Source organism: Anopheles aquasalis, chromosome 2 (genome assembly GCF_943734665.1).
Source record: "Anopheles aquasalis chromosome 2, idAnoAquaMG_Q_19, whole genome shotgun sequence".
NCBI lineage: Eukaryota > Metazoa > Arthropoda > Insecta > Diptera > Culicidae > Anopheles > Anopheles aquasalis.
In genome coordinates, this window is record NC_064877.1 from 29701853 (window position 1) to 29725000 (window position 23148).

At 52.1% G+C, this 23148-nt stretch overlaps 6 protein-coding genes across 11 annotated transcripts in view; 2 read left to right on the forward strand and 4 right to left on the reverse strand.

Moving 5' to 3' along the window:
• Positions 1-4566, reverse strand: part of LOC126569228 (maternal protein pumilio) — a 165072-nt gene extending 160506 nt beyond the window's left edge. For 2 of the 4 annotated variants that reach the window (XM_050226181.1, XM_050226182.1), the window contains exons 1-2: positions 4238-4566; positions 47-2292 (exon numbers count right to left, since the gene is read on the reverse strand). The gene's annotated coding sequence lies outside the window, so the exon portion shown is untranslated. Of the gene's footprint in view, positions 1-46; positions 2293-2439; positions 2537-4237 lie in introns of those variants that run through there. The other 2 variants (XM_050226180.1, XM_050226179.1) reach the window with 2 other exon arrangements.
• Positions 4567-4645: 79 nt separating this feature from the next.
• LOC126569249 (N-alpha-acetyltransferase 30A-like) lies at positions 4646-7710 on the forward strand. 2 transcript variants are annotated; one of them, XR_007607789.1, is made up of 3 exons: positions 4646-6450; positions 6546-6792; positions 6988-7710. XR_007607789.1 is itself a non-coding variant. In XM_050226217.1 (2 exons), the coding sequence occupies exons 1-2, from the start codon at positions 5137-5139 to the stop codon at positions 6708-6710; spliced, it is 1479 nt and encodes a 492-aa protein (XP_050082174.1). In that variant the 5' UTR covers positions 4646-5136; the 3' UTR covers positions 6711-7710. The 2 variants fall into 2 exon arrangements, 1 of the variants encoding a protein (XP_050082174.1); XM_050226217.1 differs by having other exon boundaries at positions 6546-7710.
• Positions 7711-7804: 94 nt separating this feature from the next.
• LOC126569234 (uncharacterized PE-PGRS family protein PE_PGRS54-like) lies at positions 7805-12897 on the reverse strand. 2 transcript variants are annotated; one of them, XM_050226189.1, is made up of 2 exons: positions 11869-12897; positions 7805-11745 (listed from the first exon to the last, which is right to left on the reverse strand). In XM_050226189.1, the coding sequence occupies exons 1-2, from the start codon at positions 12130-12132 to the stop codon at positions 9040-9042; spliced, it is 2970 nt and encodes a 989-aa protein (XP_050082146.1). In that variant the 5' UTR covers positions 12133-12897; the 3' UTR covers positions 7805-9039. The 2 variants fall into 2 exon arrangements, with proteins under 2 accessions (XP_050082146.1, XP_050082145.1); XM_050226188.1 differs by having other exon boundaries at positions 11845-12897.
• Positions 12898-13046: 149 nt separating this feature from the next.
• On the reverse strand, positions 13047-13717 carry LOC126569266 (UPF0587 protein CG4646). Its single transcript, XM_050226236.1, has 2 exons — positions 13411-13717; positions 13047-13338 (listed from the first exon to the last, which is right to left on the reverse strand). Exons 1-2 carry the CDS (start codon positions 13661-13663, stop codon positions 13100-13102), a joined length of 492 nt encoding a protein of 163 aa, XP_050082193.1. The 5' UTR covers positions 13664-13717; the 3' UTR covers positions 13047-13099.
• A 96-nt stretch (positions 13718-13813) lies between these two features.
• LOC126569253 (zinc finger protein 572-like) lies at positions 13814-15146 on the forward strand. The gene is made up of 2 exons (XM_050226223.1): positions 13814-13973; positions 14044-15146. Exons 1-2 carry the CDS (start codon positions 13848-13850, stop codon positions 15070-15072), a joined length of 1155 nt encoding a protein of 384 aa, XP_050082180.1. The 5' UTR covers positions 13814-13847; the 3' UTR covers positions 15073-15146.
• A 24-nt stretch (positions 15147-15170) lies between these two features.
• LOC126569224 (sodium leak channel NALCN) overlaps positions 15171-23148 on the reverse strand; it is a 14133-nt gene continuing 6155 nt past the window's right edge. Inside the window, exons 5-11 of the mRNA XM_050226171.1 lie at positions 22176-23148; positions 21906-22100; positions 21583-21800; positions 17723-17946; positions 17326-17599; positions 17091-17253; positions 15171-16863 (exon numbers count right to left, since the gene is read on the reverse strand). The exon at positions 22176-23148 is cut by the window's right edge and continues 78 nt beyond it. Coding sequence (XP_050082128.1) covers positions 15802-16863; positions 17091-17253; positions 17326-17599; positions 17723-17946; positions 21583-21800; positions 21906-22100; positions 22176-23148 — 3109 coding nt within the window. The 3' untranslated portion in view covers positions 15171-15801. The remainder of the gene's footprint in view (positions 16864-17090; positions 17254-17325; positions 17600-17722; positions 17947-21582; positions 21801-21905; positions 22101-22175) is intronic.

The following is a 23148-nucleotide window of genomic DNA, read 5'->3' on the forward strand; positions in this document are numbered from 1 at the left end:
AGTACGATTACTACCGCAATCTTATAAAGTAAACATTGGAACGTACCTTACTAAAGGGAGACTGCCGCCTTTTTCTTGTTCGCTTACTGTTTGTTCTTGTTTGCTTTGTTTTGTTTGAAAACAAAACTGTTTCGTTCGCCGCAGCACAGACGCGTACGCTCGGGCGGATAACAAAAAATCGAAAGGGACTTGTTTGCGTGCGCAGCCACCCGGTGCTGATGATGGGTATGCGTTTGCAAACGAAAGCCCTTCTTCCGACAACGACGATTGTTGCTGCAACAGCCGAAACAGCGAAGATTCGCGTGCACACAGAGACCTCCTAGCAAACACTTTTTTATACGGGAGGAGGCTGCCTGGGGTGCCCGGAAATTCGGAATGCGAAAATTCGCGGCAGTGATTCTAATGATGCCTTTTGCCTGCTTCTCTGCTCCCACCCAAACAATAAAACACAACCGCAACCGCGGCACAATGATCTACCGGAGCCGCGATGCGAAGGATGATCTTTTACACTGTACACACCGGCACACAAGCGCGCACGCACAACCAGAACTGGCCACAAAACACACACCGGCGATGTGGTGGAGGAGGAGAGGTATGCGATTCTGCTTCTCTACCCCCTTTACTATTTACACTGTACAAGGTGACGACGCGGACGTACGGCTTTTAACACATTTCTAGCATCGCATCGAGCGAGATCCTGGCGAACTTGCGAATGGATCGATCCGAGGCCACACGCAGCAACCCTTGGTTGTCGATGCAACTGCAGCACTGTAACGATGGCAGCAGACGAGCATGTGCAGCACACACAACCCAGACGGCAGACGGAATGTGCATTACACTGCGCTTTGATCGATGAAAATGCTTTTTGGGGGTGGGTAGAGCGAGCCCTACGCGAAGCGCGAACAGGAGCACTAGGATGGATGCTTCTTCCGGCAGCAGCAAAGAGCAATAGAAATTTATACAAAACACACAGAGACACACATACAGGAGACGCGCGCACACACAGCTTCGGACGCTGTGAGCCAATAATCATTCAATTGAACACTTTTCTCTGCCTCCGGCTGCGGTTGCACCGAAGTGGCGGCAAGTGCACCGCCTGTGACTGCACACGATAAAACACACCCGCGCACACAAACACACGACACACACTCGTTGAGACACTGACGCACAACCGTGTGCACGAGAGGAGCACAATGGAGCAGCGAACGAACACGCACACGCACCCGCAGCGAGAACCCTTTTGTCGCTTAATTTATCGACTTCCTGTGGCCCGCGCCGCACCGCTAGAACACACGCTGCTAGGGAAAGACGCGCTTTTGCACGACCTCGAACCCACGGGCTACCCCGGGTTCTGGTGCGTGATCGCTATTCGACGAGTTAGCTTCGAGCTTCTATTCCGTAGACACAGGCAGCCAACATGGACCAACACTGGCGTCGATATTTACGCTACGGTAGATGCTGCTGCTGCTGCTTCTTCTTCTTTTCTATTCGAGGGACAGAACACACAATCACACAAATGACATACACTTTATATATATTTACAGCATACTATGCGCGCTGGATGCGTACTGGTTGGTTGGTTGGTTTGCGTTTTGTTGTTGCTTTGCTACGGGGGGGTGGGTAGTGCACAACAAAACTCTGCACGCACGTCACACCGTCGCGGCGTGTCACGGTCCAAAATTATGCGTGAAATCCAGCCGCGGGTTACTTCGCCGCTTGCTAGAGCTCGCTAGTTGACGAACACGCACTCTTTCTCACCTGCTCGCGCACTCTCTCACTCTCTCTTGCTCTCTGTTTGACTCTCTGTACAGCAGTCCGACGATCGGTTATTTCGGTCGTGCACTGAGGGAACAGATTCAGCGTCTGCGGGGTTCTAGAAAACGCGACCGATCCTTGGCCGTCGATCACCACTCTTCTCCGGAACGGAACGTTTGCTATGCTTTTTTTATGTACACCTCGATCATTTGCTGCACGTAGAATGGAAACTCTCTCCACACAATCTCCGCCGCCGTTGCCAGTACAACGCACAAACTAGTCAGCTTTCTATACACAATTTACACTTTTTCCCAATGGAAAGCCTTTACAAAATGTTCTTACAAACTTGGCCAGGGCCTTTTCTCTGACGACACGAAACGAAACCGAGAATACACACTGGCAGTAGTAGAGCAGGATGGTTATGACGGTCGTGTCTCTGCTGCTGCTGTTGTGCTTCCTAGAGCCTTTCTGGCCGTTCTTGTGTTCGCTTCTTTATCACTAACTGTACACAGGATGGAAAAGCGATTTGGTTGAAGCCTGCAAAACAAAGAACAAATAGAAAAATGCTCCATTAAGGCGATGGCATGAATCGTATTCTGTGAAATTGGGGATGGTGCTGCCTCCTGGGATCCGGCAAAGTTTATGCAATTGAATTCCGCCGCTTTGGGCAATATCATAGTGCACCAGTAGCTTAATGTACGAGCAAAGGAAGGAGGTGCACAGTTCCGCACAGTTCCTTTCAACCCAACCCACTCCAACTTGCAAAGTGCTTCCTTCCGTTCCTGCACTTAGAGAGCGTGTGTATGGGGACCGGCCACGGACGCCCCCTCGTTGATACGGGATTGCGGGAGACCTTTGTTACGCCATTTGTTTTTTCGCTAAACAGAGGCAGCAGTAGCAGCAGCAGACGACACAAAACACGGCGGAAAAGACGACGGCACCCCCAGTTCCGGCGCGCACGCATACATAACAAACACGCATTCGGATGCGCGGACACACACAACCGTGTAGGCCTGTTTTTTATATGATCCTGTCTGTTTGCTGTTGTCCGGGCCGCCGTATTGTTCTTGAAACTCTTGGCACAAAACCCCAATCACCAGCACCAGCAAGCAGTTTAGATGCACTACGTAGGTTCCCTCTTTTGGCCAGACCAGCAGGTCCTTTGGGATCCAGCGTTTTGCAGAAAACAACTGCCGTCGATGACAATAGAAGTACCGGGACGGTGTGGTCTGTGGATGCGCCAATCAACGGAGAGAGAGAGAGAGAGAGAGAGAGAGAGAGAGAGAGAGAGAGAGAGAGAGAGAGAGAGAGAGAGAAGCAGCGCATAGGTCGAGCAGGAAAAATATGGTTGCTCTCTGGTCGAGCGTTGCTATAGCCAGGTAACCGATACTGCGTTACATATTGTGAAGGCAAATGTTGTCGCGAAATATCGATGCAATGCTCGCTGCTGTCTTGATTTGAACGAGACAAAGAAAACTCTGTTCTTATGCAGCTACCAATCGCTCTGTGGGCTGAATACGGCTAGAGCAATACAAAAAAACTCATGAGACGGTAAGAAGTCATACAAAAGAATCGCAGATCAGTTCTAATGATCTAGTGTCCCGTTGCAAGTTTGATACTGGTTGTTAGCTTTGTTTTTCCGCAATTTTATGCTCGTTGTATTTTGTAATTTTGTTGTTTCGGTGCGGGTGTGTGCGTGTGTTGGTGCTAAGAATCCCGCGGGGCAGCGAACCGAGGGATTGGTATGCGTGCCATCTCCTAGTAGACTCCCTGGCTGAGCGCGAGAGTTCAATCATCCGTTCTTTTGTGGCGGTCGCGCCGGATCCCAGGCAGGGGCGGTGGGAAGGGGGGTTCGAGGGGGGAGGCAGCTTGGCCAGGCCTCGGCATATTCGCGGATGCGTTGCGGGGTTATGAGCAGAAATTCTCTTCGGGTGAGATAGCAATTTCCAGCTGCTGCTGCTGCTCACGCTCACACACTCGCAACATAAACCGCGTTGCTCTCCAACATGCACACATACACGCATCGGTGCACACATACACACAAGACAATGCGGCGCACTACATCGGTGCTGCTCTTGCACGTTCTTGATGGTCCAGGCACCAGGAGGAAGACGAGCAGGAAGGAAAAAAGCAAGAGTTCTCGGTTTTGCGGCGAGAGACGCGCTCTCCGGACTGCTTCCGGGAGAACCGAGGCCCGAGTCGGCCATTCCCGGAACCTAGAATTCGGTACCACGGAAGAAACCCCGCGCCCAACACCAGGGCACCAGATTGCGGGGAAGGAATAAGAACGACCTAGGCCTGGCGCAAGCCCTGGGCCCCGCGACGGTTTCTTCGAATCCGGGGAAGGAAAAAGAAGAAGTGAATCGAGGAAGACCTTCGAAAAGGCGTAACTACGACGGAATCCCTGGGACACGGACGGACGCACGCACGCACAAACACACACATGCACACACATAAACGGCTTTTTGCACGGGTGACTTACACTCGAAACGCTTCTTCCGGGCACTTTTGCACCACCGCCGTCGTTGCGTACCGCTCCTTGCGTCGACCAGCAGGTTTTCACGGTGGTTGGTTCTCGGGCTGGCCCGTCGTCGAGTCGAGAACAACGCTGCCGTCGTGATAACCGCACGGTGGCTGCAGGGAATCGGGCTGGCCTCCGGCTGCCGGTTCTGCGGGGCACGGATAATCGGGAACGCACTGTGCTGGATGGTCCAGGAGGGCCCAGATTGCCACGGTAAAAAAACACGCTCCACTAAATGCTCAACCAAAACGCCGTCCCAGCAGGGTCGTCCGGTTCTTGGTCGGTTCTGAGCGAGCCGTGCAATTTGTGCTGCCGAGGCACATGATGTGTGACAGCAGTGCGCCCAGTCGCAGCTAGCCCGTCGTGGGAAAAGTGCGAAAAAGTGGCGAGGGAAAACTGTACGAGGAAGGAAAACTACGGAGTGCGGGCGATCGCGAAAAGATTCGCAAACCTCCCAAGAAGTAGTGGACGGTTCCATTGTGGTCTTCCATCGACAAATCGGACGACCCTGCTGGGCATCGTGCTGCGTGTCAAGGCCCGGGAGCTACGTTGCGGCTGGAACGCGAGCAAACGAGCGGATTGACTCCTGCTCAATCGCACCGTGCTCGGAAACCCTTCTTGGCAGAGGAACATTTGCGTTCGTGGTGAGACGTAGCAACGGAACGGCTTTCGACGGGAAGGAGAATGCAATTGATCGCGCAGGACATCCGGTAGATCGAGCCTTTTTGCACTAATCCATCGAACGACGTCGGGTGGGGCCATCCAAGGGGAACCTTTTTCGGGTCTCGCAACGTTGGGTGTTGTGTCGAAACGTCCCTTAAACCAGCCGCGGGGCTTCCAGTGCGAAGTAGGGCACCCGGATGGACGTGATCATCGGGCACGACGTTCCGACCGCAGCGAACGCAACGAAGACGAACTCCTCCAGCACCAGCACCAGCACCTGCGCTAAGCTCTGCAATGGCACGGTGGTGGGGGCAGCCGAGACAGTCAAGGAGGCCGTCACCGGCGGTGCTGCTCCCGGTGGGGCCGGAAGGAAGAAAACGAAAAGGAAAAACCGTGCTAAAAATAGTCAGCGAGAGGAAACGACGGCCGACGATACGGCCACGGCGGTAGAAGGAAGTGTACTCACCACCACCACCACCACCAGCCCAATACCATCGTCATCTGCAACGGCTGCTGGGGATGTAAATAGTAGTAATCATAACGACGGTAGAAGCCATGGCAGCAACGGACTGCCAGACCCGCAGCCCGAAGATGCCGTTGACGCAATTAGCAAGAAGCTGGAGCAGTGTGTTCACGTTGGCCGGAATGGTCTGACGAATGGGTTGCCAAAGCTGGAACGGAACGACTCGAATGTTGATGAGCGTGGAAGCGGGTGTACTGGTGCGACACAGGACGATCAGGGCCCTCCAAAGCCAGCAACTTGCGGTACAGGAGCGACAAGTAAAAAGAGTAAGCAACGGGCGAGGCAACAGAAGAAAGCACAACAGGATGCCTCCCATTGTACGGCGCTGCCGAATGGCACGGCTGGCGCGGTTGGTAGTGACGCTAGTAGCAAACCGGAACAAACTAGTAGTAGAAATGGCGCCAGTAATACTGCCTTCTCCGGTGTTTCTATGGAATCCAATGGTAAATTAGATGCTGGTTCCGCTTCGACATCATCGATGGTCCAAGTGGTGCATAAGGAACAGCAGCCTTCTACCAACGTTGATCCATCAGCAGCGCAACCACCGGCCTGCAGTGCTGCGTCTACCTCATCGTGTTCGTTACCAAAGGAGGCGGTGGCGACGACGGCGACGGCGGCTGTGAGCAACGAGGTTGACAGCGGGCTGCAGAAGGAAATGCTTCCCGTAGCGAGCACCGTACCTGTCGCAGTTGCGACCGACATCACCTATCAGGTGTACGAATCGGAGCGCCAAATGCCGGCCATAATGGCGCTCATCCAGAAGGATCTCTCGGAACCGTACTCGATCTACACGTACCGCTACTTCATCCACAATTGGCCGAAACTGTGCTTTCTGGCTCAGCACAACGGTACGTGTGTCGGTGCCATCGTATGCAAGCTTGACATCCACCGGGAAAACATTCGCCGGGGTTACATTGCGATGCTGGCCGTGGACAAGGACTACCGAAAGCTAAAGATCGGCACAACGCTCGTGCAGAAGGCAATACAGGTAAGAGGAGAGCGAGAGCGGATCGATTACACAACGACGGCAGTCTATTTCCCAACCTAATGCACTGACTTCCTTTTTTTTGCCGGTTTTTTTAGGTCATGCTCGACGATAAAGCCGACGAGGTGGTGCTCGAAACTGAGATCACCAATCAGCCGGCACTGCGGCTGTATGAAAATTTGGGTTTCGTGCGCGACAAGCGACTCTTTCACTACTATCTGAACGGTGTCGATGCGCTCCGGCTGAAACTGTGGTTCAGATGAATCTTTCCGTAGATCGCCACTGCCGCGACCATTTCGGCGTTACATCCAGACTCGCTCGCCCGTAGTTTCGGTTTGAATCGAAGTAAGCGAAATTGCCTGTAGATAACCGTTCTCACGCAGCAGCAGAGACGATCGCCCTTGGCAACCACGGAGCAACCAGAAGGGTTCCAAGCGTTCCTTGAGGGTGTTTTTTTTTTTTGTTAAATGGCTACACTTACGCGCCTTACGGAATTGTGGGGTATGTTAAACAAATTTCCTTTGCGATTTTGTCTTTCAGTGGCTACAAACCGATGCCGATGCGAAAACCAAAAGTCAAAAAACCACAATCCAGGAATGTTACACACCATCAACAATGCCACTAATAGAATGAAGCAGTTTTTTTTCTATTTTCGATCGTTTGCGATTCGTTTCATCATTCGAAATTCACTAGTTCACACTCTCAAGGTGCCGAAGACCCAGGGTGCTGAATTCTACAGCCGTACTGGGAAGTGAATCCTCACTGAAGTAGAAGAATAAGGTTGCAAGGTGTAAGAATATATGCATATATATATTGATTTGCATCATTTTGCTACCTCTGCAGAGATAGCCGATGCGCAGAACAGGCGCATCCACTAATGGTCCACCTTTCTCAACATAGTATTCACCTATTCGTTTGTCCATTATCGGCCAGCTAGGTAGGCAATAGTGAAGAGGCACCATAAACTCGCGATCAATGGGAGCTATGAAGCATTGATAAAGGATGCAGAGCATTGAGAAGGTCCTTAGAGGCAAGCAAACCAATGAAATTCTGTGCGAGAGGCAACGTATCAAATTATTCGTTTAATTTATCCGAGCTGCTAACTGCGAACTGCTAGAGTCAAGTCAAGATGTTGAACGTGGGATCGAGGATGAGGAAAAGAAGCGTGGATGCGGGAGAACTTTTGGGAGAAATGTAATATCAAACCTAGAAACCGTTTTGCAATTGTAAATAGTCGAACAATAAAATAGAACAAAAAACCAAAAACCCAGAATATGCTTTGCAACTCCATCTCCGAGTCGAAGGCACCCATCCCATCAGCTATCAGTTGGTTTAGTTTTTTGTCTTTTCATTTTTTTTATTATTCAACACTTTCAAGACCTTCTTGTTTAATACTTAATACTAAACTACTTCACTCTGACGTGACCATCATGATCAGGAGAGGACCACCCGCCGGGGTTTGCAGCTAATTGGGTGCTCTTCTTTTCTCCTCTTTTCTCTCCGTCTTATTGGATGCTGGATGGTTTGGCAGTCCCTTTGAAAACGAAACGATCGAGTGCTATAGCGACAGCAGGCAGGTAGGAGCGGTATGGTTGCTTGAGTATCGCCGAACGAACCTCTAGCACTTTCTTTGAATGTTTCTTTAAGCAAAATATGTGGCTAGACAAAAAATAAATTGAACTCTCGGAGGCATTATGTACCATTTTCTAGTTAAGTATTTTTTAGCGGCCGATCGAAACAAGCTGCTACTTTCTATAGCCACCTTTGATTCGCCGTAAAATACAGCGCGTTCTTTCTTAAGTCCATGTTGGCATAGATACTGCATCCTAGGCTACCGTTATGAGTAAAGATGTCAGATCAGAGGACAAATATGAAATCCCTTTAAATGACGAAACCCTTGAGGCCGCGTTCTATCTACATTTTCCGAGAAGATCGAGCATTCATGTTTATTGTGCTGAAACTTTTTGCCAACGGACGGTTACCCGCCAGAGCGCGGAGGTTCTGGGCACGTGGAGCACCAAACAAATGAACAAATGAAGGCCTATAATGCTATTCGAGGACACTCGCCATTGCTGGGGTAGCCCTTATTGCTGTAAATCAGTTCTCTGAGTAGCTCCCCATACCCTCCTATCCGTTTCTGCGCCCTGAATTGCTACATCACGATCGCGCGCATTCCTCTATCTTCCTCTATCTCTCCCTCCGCCTTCTTATTATTACATTATGCATCTTCTCTATTTTTGTGTTTTGTATTCCCCGTTCTACTTCTCTATCGCACGCTCTCCTCGGTAAAATGTTGTTCGATTTTCGTATTTGCAATATTTTTTTATGCTTTTTGCTTAGTTGTGTTTGCTACGAATGACTGCTGCTGCTGCAATTTACGCATTTGTCTCGCTCTCGAATTTCTCGTACTCGGTTTTCAGTGATAAGGCAGATTTGTTGTTCCTTCCGGGGAAATGAGCGTGATCGGGAAAGGAGCCGGGATCGGGATCGGAATCGGGAGAACTGTCAGGTCAGGCCATGGTCATTTGGGAGGCAATGGGGACGTGAGTGATGTGGTGAAGGGGAAGGGAATTTGGTAGGTCCTACGCGGCCCTACGAACCGGCCATCGACGTCTGTGGCGTAAGTGGTTGCCCGGGCGTCTGCTGTCCACCTTGGGGGGTTTGTGGTGTTAGCGGGCCCTGTTGACTGCCGGGTCCTTGCTGCTGCTGCTGCTGTTGCTGATTGGAGCCTGGTCCCTGCTGACCACCGCCTCCAACCTGTTCCGGTGATACGGAGGGTTCTTTCGTTTTGCCCGCACCATTCGCCGTTCCATTAGCACCACCAACTGCCGGTCCACCGCCGCCATTGGGATTGTTCATGCCCATGGGTCCACCGCCATTGCTACCGATTAGACCACCACCAGCACCACCGGTCGGTGTACCGGGTTGCGGAAGAGGAGGATTTGCGGGAAGCATCATTTGTTGTTGTTGTTGTTGTTGCTGTTGCTGCATCGTAACCTTGGTGAGATCGTCATCCATGAGCGGGGATTGAGGGATTGGATGGCCACCGAGCATTGACGGATGCTCGGAGCCCATCTTCGGTCCCATCATATGGCCACCAGGACCGCCACCCATGGGACCAGGGCCACCACCGGGCGGCATGCCTCCCATTCGCTGCATACCAGGATTTCCGCCAAACATACCGGGGCCGTGATTGTTCATGAGACCGCCACCTCCACCGCCACCGCCGCTACCACTACCACCGTAGCCGCCTCCACCGCCACCCATCTCGGTCATGGGAGGAAAGATAGGATCGGGATCTGCTTTGTACATACGATTCATCGGACCTCCGCCCATGGGGCCTCCACCGCCCATGGGTCCAGCGCCACCCATCGGGCCACCGCCACCCATCGGGCCACCCATTGGTCCACCTGGGCCACCGCCACCACCACCACCTCCACCACCCATGCCGTACATGCCCGGATTCATCATATTCGGTTTGTTGTACTGCATCGGAGGGATCTGCTCGTTGATCATGCCCGGTCCAGGCCCGGGACCTGGACCCGGACCATCTAGGCCCATCGGTGTGTTCATGAAGGCCGGATTGAGGGGCCGGTTCGGTGGTCCACCGCCAAACTCGGGCGGCATTCCCATTCCACCGCCACCACCACGGAACTGTGGCCGCATGCCCATCCCGTGCGGATCCGGCATCATGCCGCGCTGCTCAGGAAAAAACATTTTCTGCATCTGCCGCAAGGTGGCCAGCTGTTGCTCTCGGTGTTGCCGCTGCTGCGGTGTCAGATTCTCGTCCGGTACCTTCACGCCCTGGAGCGACGGTTGCGGGTGACCGCGCGATTGGGACAGCACGTTGCCACCCTTCATCAGTGGCAGCGAGGCGACCAGTGAGTTCATCTGATCGATGATCGTCGAGCTCGAGTGGCTACCGCCTCCACCACCCATCGGACCACCGCCACCGCCACTGCCACCGGGAGGCATTCCTCCCATTCCACCTCCGCCGCCGATGCCGCCGCCTCCTACGCCACTGCCAGGACCTCCTGGACCGCCCCCACCACCGCTCGGGGAAATGTGCGATCCAACGGGGGATGGGTTCTCCATCTTGACACCCGGATGGCCTCCCGTCATCGTCGGGTCACCGTCTCCATTGCCTCCTCCGCCTCCTCCAACGACACCACTCTCCATGCAGGAAGATGAATTCGGTGTATGGTGAATCGTGCCGGGCTTTGACATTCCATCCGTACCGCCCATCCTCATGTGTCCGCCAGCATCGCCACCAACCGGGTACATTGGCAAGCCGGAACCATCGGGATCCATGCAGCCACCGCCACCCGGGCCACCCGATGGATTCGCGGTGTGATGAATCGTTGCCGACTTTTTGCCCATCACCGACGGATCCGGACCCGAACCCGGCCCTCCGGCCATACGCATATGGTGCTCCACAAGACCACCAGGGCCACCACCGGCACCACCAGCGTTGCTTCCTCCACCACCACCGAACATGGATGCCATTCCGCCACCGGGCGGTCCACCGGAGACCCCATCTCCATCACCTCCCAGGCAGGACGAGTTGGCCGTATGATGAATGGTGGCCGATTTCTTCATTCCATCCGGTCCCATCATGGCTCCGCCTCCAGCACCACCACCACCAGCACCTCCACCACCGCGCATATGATGATCCGGTGATCCGTGGTGATGATGGTGCCCATGATGATGTTCCATCCAGGGAGACATTGCCCCGGGGCCAACACTGTTACCGCCACTGTTCATCTCGTCACCCGGTCCACCGGGACCACCGGGGCCTAAACCGCCTCCTCCTCCGCCGCCACCACCACCACTACCACCTGCACCGCACGGGCCACCACCGAGCTGGTTGCGTTTCTGCATCTGGGCACAGTGATAGGCGATGATCGAGTTGAACTGTCCGCTCAGTACCGCTTCCGCGCCCTTGTTGGCGAGCGCCGTCGAAAACACAAAGATCTGGCTCTGCTGCTGCGTGTACTCCAGTTTGTTCGACGGTTTCTGGCCACCCATCAGTCCCGCCAGTCCACCGGCATTCATTTTACCATCCATCCCGCCCGGATGGTGCCCATCGAGATGTCCCGGTCCCGGGCCCATACCGCCCTTGCCCAGACCATCCATAACACCACCACTGTTCGGGCCGACGCCTACACCGAGCCCACTGCCAGGGCCTCCACCGCCGGCATTGTTAATACTGCAGGGATCCGACGAGTTGGCGCCTTTCATGCCGCCCGGACCACCGGGTCCCACGGAACCGGGTCGCCCTCCGGCCTTCATGTCATCCTACAATGAGACCCAACGACAGAGAATCATGATTAGCACTGTTCCATCGTTCGATCGCCTTTCGGCCATCGTAGCAACATCGGTAACACCGGAACGCACCCGTCGATCTTTTCTCCTTCTTACCTGCTGCTGCTGCTGTTGCTGTTGCTGCTGTTGCTGCTGCTGCTGCTGCTGCTGTTCCAGCTTTGCAGCGGCCGCCGCACTCATTTTACTCTTTCGTCCTCCTCCTCCGCCACCACCATCTTCCGATTTCGAATCCTTCTTCGGCATGATGCAGATGCTGCTGCTGCTGCTGCTGCTGGCTGCTGGCAGGTAATGATGATGACGATGATGATGATGATGCTGCTGCTGCTGCTGATAAACTTGCGGCTGATAATCGTACAGCATTCCCCGCTCAGGGTGCCACAACCATCACTATCACAACCATCAACGGTGTATGTGTGTATGTATGCGATTGTACGTGTGCACAACACTTGGCTCCTTGCGTGCCTTTCCGTAAATCCTGATCGAAGCAATCACCGCCTCGGTTTCATAGTCGGTTCACCAAAAACGTAGCAATCGTCGCTGAAGCTGCTGTTTCACCTTCTCTGTCCTTTATCGGCAACGATTTCTCGGTATGCGGTTGGACACGGTAGCGGCTGCAGAACAGATCTGGCCGTATCCGGCAAAACAAGAGTGCTATCCGTGATCCGTGATGCTCCCGTGCGGATGAGTTGGATGTGGACGAACGGAACGGGAGGTGAGGGGAGGCGTGTTGAGAGAAGGTAAACAACCGTGCTTCACTGTGCGACGGCGACGGGCACCCAAAAAAGGCAAGCTTTGCGGGCCGGAACGTCGGTGATTCGGCTGCCTCCCACTTCCGCTTACCGGTCCGGTGGCGTCGGAGTGGAACGATCGGCGTCGGAAGGCGTGTAAATCTCGTTTCCTTAAATTCCGCACAAGGCGCGCGCGAGCGGCACCCGCGGTACGCGCACAGCTTGGTTCAGTTCGGCGGGGGGGAACGGAACGGGAACGGGCACTGGCGAACGTGGATCGTGACTCACTGCACGCACGGCGTATCACCGAACCGTGAGCCCGCAAACACGGCCCCAAAAACCCACGATGGTTTTAGGATTATTTTTGTTTCGGCAAGGCAAGGCCAACTTCGCGAAACGAGCGTCCAAAATGAAACTGCCTGATCAGCAAAAATCTTCGGAATCCATTTCGAACTCCCGAGTAATTTTCGAACAGCCCGGTGAAAAATCGCCCCTCAAAAAATTCCGCCGCGATATCTCGTGATAAAACGCGAAGAAAATGGGGTATATTAAAATTCTTCTAGAGTCCTTTTGTTGCTTATTTGTCTGAAATCTTCCTTTTACTTCTTCAGCTTTATGAAATCGGACTCAAACTCGTACACGCCGACCGAATTGTTGTTCTTCTGGTCATACTCCACCCAGTCATCTTCGGACAGATCGATATCGTCGAACGTTGGCCCATTTTCGGTTGCTTTAGCTATCCACCCGGATCGCGGACTAAACTCCACCGGTTCTACGCCACGGCAATCGAAGGCTACGATGGTTTTCCTTTTACCGGAGTCTTCCGCCGTGTAGCTGGCTGCAAGAAGAGAGAATGCCCACGTTAACAGGTGTGGTGGTGGCGGTGGCGGAGTAAAATCCGGTACGTTACCGTTGGAGCCCTCGATGATGTCGATGCTGTTCTCCCGGGAGCACATGCGGCACTTCATGTAAAAGTGGAATCCTTTCGGGTTGCGCGAATCCTCGTTTACCCGATCGCTCTCGGTTAGATCGTGCCACTTTTCCGAGAGCTCTCCACAGTTGCTACACTTGATTTTCAGAAAGAACGCATAGTTCGGATGGTTCGTCTTCAGTTCCTCGATGTTCTCGAGCGTTGCTTTGATCTGCAGTCCAATTTTTCCCATATTTTCTACAGCTTCCACTCGCGACCCGGCAGATTAGATGGACTCGATGATTGTTTTGATGATTTCTCGATGATTACTTGACTGATGTTACTGAATGACGTTTGTGTGCTATCGTGTGGTTTATTTACAAAACAAAAAGCGCGACGCGAACGGAAGGTGCATTATCCTCGATTTTAAGAACATCATGAATCCCGTGTTCTGCCGGATGTGTCTCAAGGACCCTCCCGCGGACTCGCTAGTGTTTTCCATCTACGATACAGTTCAGGGCAGACCGTTGGTGGAACTTATCGACGAGCTGTTCTCCATAAAGGTACGTCGGACATTCAACTCAGCCGGGCCGCGGCAGTTCGCGGCCAATTCACCCTTTTCAATCTTTGCAGGTGAACGTTGAGGATCGACTGTTGAACGTATGTCTAGAGTGTGTGAATAAAATTAATTCCGTGCAAAAGATTTGCCGTCTGTTTGTCGCCAACAATGACAAACTACAAAGCATGCTGCACGGGGAGGAAGCGGAAGCGATCGGCATTGATAACGAGACGGAGAATGCCGGTTATGAGGTGATGCACAGTGCTGAAACATCTGCCAACGCACAGGGGCACAAGGTATTGTGGAAAACTGAGCGGGAAACTCCACACCGACCGATAAACGGTGAAGCCGAAACGGAAGAAGAACTATTGACCGTCGAGGAGCCGAATACGGTGGCAATCGAAGAACTGTTCTTAGACTCGGATGTCAAGTGTGGGATAGCGAGGCCCGATTTGGAGGTGAACGATGAGTCGTCGACGGACGACCAAGCCAACCGAGCCCGGCAGCTAGCGGAGCTGAACCGGAAGTGCTACTTCTGTGGTGTGATTTTCAGTACCTCGCTGGAATACATAAATCACCTTACGCAGCACTACGACCGAGTGCCGTATACGTGCACCGAGTGCAATGGGTTGGTGGTGCACAGCGTTCAGTTCGCCAGCAGACACATTGGTATGCACGATCGAACCGATCGTCCCTACGGTTGCCGTGTCTGCGCACTGCGGTTCACATCCAAGGATCGCAGTTTGGGCCACGAACGGAAAGCGCATCGCTACAAGCCGAAACAACAACAGCTCAGCGTTAGCCGGATTCCGAGCAGTCGATCGACATCGATCGACAGCAATCGAGCCGTGAGATCCATGCGCAATCAGCTTAAACCAAGACCGTTCAACTGCCAGATTTGTGGGAATTCCTTCACATTGAAGCGAAATCTCAACCGGCACATGAGAATTCATGCGGGCCAAAAACCGTACAAATGCATCGAGTGTGATAAAACCTTTCTGCAGTCGTCGGATTTGGCCGTTCATCTACGACGCCATCGCCCGAATGTGACGTCCGAATGTTCACAGAACAAGAAGAAAGAATCAGAACAGCCCGAGAAGTAGCAACTACGGAAAGGCGGAAACGATAAAGAACCGTGGAACGTATCCCCCCATTCGGAGCGTTAATAAATAAATTTGGAAAAGCGGCAGATGTCTGTGTCTAAAATATCGTTTCTTTAATCTAACAATTGATTTGGCCATTCTACGTAGACACACCTGCGGAACTACGAAAGAAAGTTAGAAGACTTGGTGGCTTGTTCGCGCTTGACTAACATTAATTTTATCAACGTGTTAACCGGTGGTAGCACAAAGGCAATTGAAACAATGCGCCAATCCCATCTAAACTTAAGCCCAAGACGCTTTCGCAAGAATCTCCTGTGCATGCTATTTCGAACAACATTTACTTTTCACGTAACATTCTCAGAACAATCAATCCATGTTTGCTTCCAACTCGATCTACCATTCGTCCGTCCTAGCGGTCTACAGCTCACACCTGGTAACGATAACATATGGCGTCTTCAGACCTAGATGACTATCAAATAACGTCCCCGACTGCATCCATTACCTTTAAAGAAAAACAGCTTTTCATCGATTAATACTGTCTAATATCCCTTAAAAAAAAAAAACAAAGAACGGTGAAATCCCTGTTTCCCGCGGGTTTCTGGAAGCAGTTGAGGGAGGACAATCGTAAAAGGGTGGTGACGCTACTGTCCCTCATCGTAAGCGAACCGGTGGTCCACCTTATTCTGTACAAGAGGACTCTTGTACTCTTAATGGGAAGCGGTCATTCATTCAGTTGTCTTCCTCCTCGCTGTGGGTGCTAAGGACCTGTTCCTGCCACCAATCGTGCACCTCGTAGATCATGTTGGTGTGCGAGTGTGAGCCAAACTTGCCTCCCCCACTGCCCGCTTGCTGTTGAGCCGACGACGACTGTTGCTGCTGCTGTTGCTGTTGCTGCTGCTGCTGCTGCTGCTGTTGCTGGTGGCTCTGGCCCTGACCCGTCCCATGATGATGATGATGGTGATGATGGTGGTGCAGCGAATGGGGTGAATGGTCACCACCGCCACCACCACCACCGTACCCATGGCCGAAGCTATGATGGTAGTGCAGATGCAGACTGTGGCTACTTAGCTCGGTCAGGTGGACACCCTTGGCACCGACACCACCACCGGCCATCGACGATGAAGAAGGACCACGTGACTGCTGCTGTTGGTGCTGTTGCTTCTTCTTGCTCAGATACCGATCCTTCTCGGTCTTCGCCTGCATCGGATCGGACAGGGTGGGAGCGAGAAACTTGCGCCCACTGGTGGACCCGGTCGAGTCGGATCGATTGAGGACGGTTGTTTGTGTTTGGGTTTTCTTACGATTTTTCGCATTATTCTCCGCATCCTTCACCGTTTGATCGGTGGCGAGCGGGAGTGTACTACTGCTGGGGCCGACCAAACCAGTGGGCCCGGACGCTAATGGCGTTACACTGGACACCGGATCAGGACTGGACTCATCCTTGCCCAGCTCATCCGATTGCTTCGACTGCTGACTGGGGCTGGTGAGGGCAGTTTGCTGAAGCGATTGTGTCGCCGGCGACAGTGGCGATGAGGCCTGAGATGATAGGGTTTGCGTCTGGATGCTGGATTGCTGGGCCAGTGGTGCTGGTTGTTGGAGCTGTTGCTGCTGAGCATTGCTTATAGTAGCGGGTTGCTGCTGTTGCTGTGGCATCGGTGGTGGCTGTTGTTGCTGCTGCTGTTGCTGTTGCTGCTGCTGTTGCTGTTGCTGTTGTTGTTGTTGCTGTTGCTGCTGTTGTAATTTCTGATCATTCGTGGCACGTAAACCGGCAATGAGTGAGTTTTGTTGCTTCTGTAATCGAAAAATCGGACCTGCTGTATGTAGAGTCTTGGAATGAGCGCCACGTGGTGGCAATAGATTAGGCATAAACAGGTGTGGGTCTAGGATAGATGGGGGGCTTATAGATATACAGACGACAAGCCCGAGGAGGGGGATTGATAATAGATACGCCAAGAGAACTGGACGCAACACTACACTGTATCATCGTTACTACTACTTCCGAGTACCACCACGCTTACCGCAACATTATTGGCACGGATTTTCTTCAGGCATCCCTCGAGCCAGGTCCGAATCGTCTGTTTGGCCACCTCCTCCTCGATAATGTACTCAAATTCTTCCCGAGCGAGCAGCTCCTCCAGCTGCAGTGCCTTCCGGATGTCGACCGAGCGGTACGAGAGCATACTGTGTGGCAGGGAGAAAGCAACGCATGAAAAAACGCGCCTACTTGATCGGCCAAACCTTTCTGCAACTTACTTGATCACATCGTGAAAATTAACGTCTTCTCCGTTGTGTAACTTGTCGAGCTCCCAGCACATGTATTTGAACAGCAGCCGGTCCTTCTGCGGATCGCACTCGAGCCTTCCCTTCAGGAGACGCAGAATGAACTTGACCCGGCGCACCGGAATCACCCCGCGCTGATGGATATCCACGATGTTCCAGGTGTTCTGGAAGTTCCGTATGTCCGCGTACGATAGCAGGGCGTCCTCTTCGTTCGAGTAGAACAGTGAAAAGTTCTCCATGATAATAGCTGCCGGAAGGAAACGGGGGGGAAAGAGCGAGCGAAAGAGAACAATACGGCAAGGATGCCATTGCGGGTATTAGAACGGAATTCCGCTGGAACATCTCCACTTGCGGCCGAAGAACACATTACCGACAAGCAGGTTGAGCACGATGTACGTGATGATGACGTAGAAGGTGCAGAAGTAGATCAGGCTGGCGGTAAAATTGCCACAATCCGTCTCCCAGTAGTTGGCCGCCGGTGTGCAGTACGGTGGCTGTACCATACAATCGTGCATGATTTTGTTCCAATCCTCGCCGGTAACGATGCGGAATAGCATCGCCACCCCCGTCACCGGAGATCCAAAGTTGGCTCGGCTGTCCATGCAATCCGCCCCAAAATGGTGGACGTGGACACATATCGGGCACGCGGTAATCCGCGGTGGAGCAAGGCAACATGTGTTTGTGTGTGTTCGCAGACGGAAGAAATTAACGTGCTCTCCAATCATTGATGGAGGGAGGATGGAATGGATATCCGGACAAACGAAGCATATTGCAGAAAACATATAAAGAGAAACGCACGAAGGCAGGAGTGAAAGAAACAAACAAACAAAGAAAGAAAGAATGAAAAACATTAGTTAAAACAAATGGAAAATCAAAGAAAGCAAACCAAGACAAACAAAGAAAGAAAAAAAACAAAGAAACGGCGCATCCGAATTCCAGCGCAAGCAGGTGGACGAAGGAAGAGAAGAGAAATTTCGACAAAATTAGCATAGCGAAGAAGAATTGTGTCAATAAGTGGTAGAATAGGTACTAGTAGTAACGGTAGTAGAAATAGAAGAAGAAAAATGGAACAAAAAGTTGGAAACGATTGAACGCAGAGAAAAAAGTTGGAACGCGAGACAAACAATGTAATGGAATAAGTCTTGGATTTATCTCCGTTTTTCCGTTTAAAGACTAACACTAGACTGTGTGTGTGCTTTTGTAGGTGTGTAGATGATTGGTATTCGAGTGATAAAACACGCACACACACACACACACACACACCGGACAACGAACAGAAACACCACACATAACGAAATGCTCAACATAACGTACCTTTAAGTGAGATAAAATTCCAATTACAAAAATTTATGAATTCGTAAAATCCAGGAATGAAAAAAAAGGAAACCAAGGATGAACAGCAAGTTGAATCGAAGGAAGCCGACGAGGCAGAGAATAGTAGGCGGTATTATGTCTACCATCTCGGTGAAAGCAAACACAGAGTGGGTACAAGCCAAGACACAAAAGATATGTGCAGGTGATAATGGGACATGACAGTGGAGACGACTTCACTTCAGTGTATCGAGTATGAAGCCGGCGTGATTGTACATAGCAGCTGTTAAAAAGAGCGTGTAGTTCGATTTGTTGTATGCACTACAAATAGCAAGTAGAAATTAGCTCCATTGACGAGCTAGTTGGAGAAATCCAGATTCATACTCGTACCACCGGGATGCCGTGGACAGAATGCGGTGCTTTCATGAACAAACATTATGGTGATGGATTTTGGGCGTGTTGAGTGAGAGGTGAAATTGGAGTAGCAAAGAAGTTGAAGTACAATCACCGATGGACTTTGCAATATTTGCGACTAAAATGACAAATTTGAATGTATTATCTGAAGCAAGATCGTTAGTTAATTTTTACATCAATATGCCTATTACAGGATACAGAGAGAGAGAGAGAGTGAGACAGAAGAGAAACAGTTTGCAAAACTTTGACTGCACGATATGCTAGTAAGGTAGAACTGCGAACAATGAACGACACCAGTGCCTCCGCTTTGTTCCATCGGTACACCGGCAGCCATTCATCGTAGACCGTTTCTCCAAATGCACAAATCGAGCATTCCGTCATAGAGAGAGAGAGGGGAGAGAGAGAGAGAGAGAGAGAGAGAGAGAGAAAAGGGGAAGGGGTGATGGTGATAGAAGGAGAGAGATCTCGATCATGGTTTAAACGGATGTGAAGTGGAAAGGATTAGAAGCCAGAAGGCGAAAAGGAGATGTATTAATTACAATTATATTAAAAATCGAAAATCCAAAAAGCGCACACTTGCACACGGTAGCTTATATGACATCGAACGGCAGTTAAACGAATCGGCGGGAAGCGACCAGCATTCCACTCCGGATCTCCCCCAAACATTGAAAGCTCGCGCTCTAAAGGACGAAAGACAGAATGGCGATCGTAGAACAATTTCGCTAAGCTACCAAAGCGCAGTACCTAAAGCGGGAAACCGGGGTAAAATGCTGACACCGAACGGTTGCTTTGCCGAACAACCGAAAAAAGGGGGGGGGGGGGGGGTGAAAACAACATATAAAAGGAGTCTGGTCAATACTTTCAACAATGTTTGGATCAAGAAAGCATCAAGATATGCATATGGGTATAGGAGATAGCAAAACGGCAAAGGAAACACTCGGACTACGAACGAACGAACGAAACTCTGTAGAGCAAGTAGAAGAACGAAGGGGCACGAAAAACATTCGTGAACGTGGGAGCACGAGCATAAAGGCGAAACTTAACAGAGTGTGAGAACGTTACCTTCGACACGCGCAGATCGGCGGTGGCCGAGATATCACCGCGATCGACGATCGATAGTGGGCCTCGCACTGCCTACAATGGCTACCTACACAGTAGTGCGGCCGAGTGTTTTCTGCTAAACGCTAAACGTTAACTAACGGTGCTAAACGCTGAACGGTGCACTTAAACTCATCAACGGATCCAGCCAATCCACCGCAGGTGCATACTGGGTTTTATTGGGGAGGGAAATTTCGTGGGGAAAGCAGCACTCTCGCGGCCTAACCGTGGATCCCTTCGAAGCCGAACATCGTACAGTGTTACCACAAAGAAACGAATCATCGCCACCATGAGCTACTATGATAGATGATGCCTGATAGCTGATCTGGTGACTGATGGTGGTAGGGGTCCGTAGTATGATGATGGCAGGGATGGCAAAAGATATGGAAAGGAAACAAACAAACAACAGAACCAAAAAAAAAACAAAAACCAACAAAAGACACTTCCTATGACAGTGTGACGGTGTTTAACATCGAGATGCGAGGGCAGCGCAAGGAGTCAATATACAAACGGGCAAGATCAGAGTCGTGGTAAGCGTCGTAAGGTAGCCGGCAGCACACGGCCAAAGTGTGGTGGCAAATGCTGAACGAACCGGACACGGTATCATCGTACATCGGTGTAACGCGACACATGGGTGGTCAAGGACGGGTGAATGCCAACGGGAGGGATGGGAAATGTAATGTAATGAAATCACTAAACGATTCACACCACAAAGAAATATAACGGGGAGGAATCGTGCCTAAAAAATGTCAGGTTGAAATTTTGCACCAAACACCTGCCGTGGGTCATTTGGGGTGGTGGTTTGAGGAAGAACCCACTCAGATTCATTCAGCATTTGTCGAAGCGCCCTCAGCGGCTCAGCGTTTGAAGTGCTGCGATCGGTCGAGCGTGTCCTCCCCTTAGGCACCCGAGGACCCACTCGACCGTAACTCGGAACGGTGCGGCACGCGGTGCGGCAGACTACCTTAAACCACTCTGCCCCGGGAAGGAGGCAAGCCAGGCCACAGGTGATTGATGATCGATGACTAACAAGTTGGGAAGCGGCCCAACGATCGGGCGACGACTGATCAAAGCCATACAAAGGGAGAAGTGAAGGGGGGGGGAGCAATGTAGGGCATGAGCTAGCTAGCTAGTAGTGGGTCTGATGTTATACCAGCGCCCGCCTTCGCCCGACCTCACAAGGTGCTACAGGTGTATGGTGTGGTGTCCGTGTGCAGGGATCGCGAGCGATCAATCGGGATGGGGAGGCGCAGTTGGCGCGCAGTTTTTTAGTGTTTTTTTTTGTTTACGTTTATGTTGTTTCTGGCACACCAGCCCATACACACGCCCGCCATTCGTGGCACTACTTTCTATGACTAGCGAACCATCAGCCCGAGCTGCCCGGTCGAATGGCGCCCTGGTACTTACCGCCCGATACCTTCGCCGTACTTGACCGTACCGAACAGGATCGTACCGGCGAGGGCATAGAAGAACACCAGCAGAAACATGCCGAAGATGATGAAGAACGACTTGCACACCGACACACCGACAGTAAGCATTAACATTTTCAAGGTCGTATGCTTGCCAGTTATTGTGAAAAACCGCAATATGACAACCATAAAACCAATGAAATATGATAAATCGCTCTGTGGAAGTGGAAAGGGAAGGTGCGTGATTAGTAACCGTTCGTGGGTCACAACACCGAGTGCCACTGGCCTGGCCTCCCCCACACCCAAAAAAAAAACACCTACTCTCAGTGTGGTCTGCAGGAATATCCAAACGACACCGGCCACGGTGACCAGTAGATCGTAGCGGTTGCGCCGCGACTGCCAGTAACCGCGCGGCGTGAAGGCAATGTTCTTCATCACGACCTCGATCACGAACACGAACGTCAGTATGGTACTGACGATGACCAGCCGTTCGGTGTGCACCTCATCCTTTGTCCACTGGAAGCAAGAGAAAGATTGAAACATTACTTCGTTATCGCACCGCAAATCGTTCCTCGCTCCTCGCTTACTTACAGTGATCGAAAGCAGCATACTGTTGACCAGCACGACCACGGCAATGCACCGCTTGAAGGCAATGTGCTGCGTGATGTCGTACACGAACGCCCGGAACTTGTGGCCATCGGGCCGTGGTGGAAGGTGGAGCGGTTGCGCGATCTTTAGCCGCTTCTTCAGATCACACCAACGCCGCTGATCGACCGTCAGCAGTGCCGTACCCTTGTTCTCGGAGTAGTTCGCAATCACGACACCGACAAACAGCGTCAATCCGATCATGCAACCGAGAAAGATGTACACGTGAATGTAGATGGCATGGACGGGCCCCAGTGCCTTAATGAGGACGTCCCGCACATCGATCCAACCCTTGTACGAGAGCACCTCGAACAGTGCCAACATGGCATCGCCGATGTTGTCAAAGTTGAAGCGCCGCGGATTGGCCCATACCCGCGGTACCAGCATCGACGGGTACGACTCGTTGACACCGGGCGTCAGCTTCATCTTGGTGACGAACACGCGCCGCATAAAGACACCGACACAGTCTTCCCGCTTCTGGATGGTCGGATCGTTGCAACGGGCCAACCGGCCACCGTACAGCTGGACACCGTAGCTGGCGAAGATGAACATCAGCAGGATGAGCAGGGTGGAGACGAGCAGTATCTCCTTGAAGCCCCGGCACAGCTCGTACACGACCTTCCGCATGTGTGGCACGAGCGTAAAGATCCGGAGCGGTCGCAGGCACCGCAGTATCATGAGCAGTTGGGCGGACGAGTTGCTCGGCACCTGCCGTGGCATCCAGATGAGGAAGCTCGTCGAGACGACGTAGATGAACACGTCCAGTACCGAGGCGACGTCCTTGATGTAGGCTTTCGGTGTGAAGAACAGCCCATCGGCCAGTATCTTGAGAGCCAGCTCGAGGCTCATGAACACGACGAACGCGTACTCGGCCACCTGCAGCGACACGTGCTCCATCACCCGGTACTGCGGTGTTTCG

Bases quoted from the DNA above. Each gene is read 5' to 3' on its own strand.
- LOC126569249 (XM_050226217.1), top strand. From the start codon at position 5,137: ATGGACGTGATCATCGGGCACGACGTTCCGACCGCAGCGAACGCAACG. The intron at 6,451-6,545 runs GTAAGAGGAGAG...CGGTTTTTTTAG, and splicing joins TCGTGCAGAAGGCAATACAG to GTCATGCTCGACGATAAAGC.
- LOC126569253 (XM_050226223.1), top strand. From the start codon at position 13,848: ATGAATCCCGTGTTCTGCCGGATGTGTCTCAAGGACCCTCCCGCGGAC. The intron at 13,974-14,043 runs GTACGTCGGACA...CAATCTTTGCAG, and splicing joins ACGAGCTGTTCTCCATAAAG to GTGAACGTTGAGGATCGACT.
- LOC126569234 (XM_050226188.1), bottom strand. From the start codon at position 12,132: ATGCTGTACGATTATCAGCCGCAAGTTTATCAGCAGCAGCAGCAGCAT. The intron at 11,746-11,844 runs GTGCGTTCCGGT...GTCTCATTGTAG, and splicing joins GAAGGAGAAAAGATCGACGG to GATGACATGAAGGCCGGAGG.
- LOC126569266 (XM_050226236.1), bottom strand. From the start codon at position 13,663: ATGGGAAAAATTGGACTGCAGATCAAAGCAACGCTCGAGAACATCGAG. The intron at 13,339-13,410 runs GTAACGTACCGG...CTCTTCTTGCAG, and splicing joins CATCATCGAGGGCTCCAACG to CCAGCTACACGGCGGAAGAC.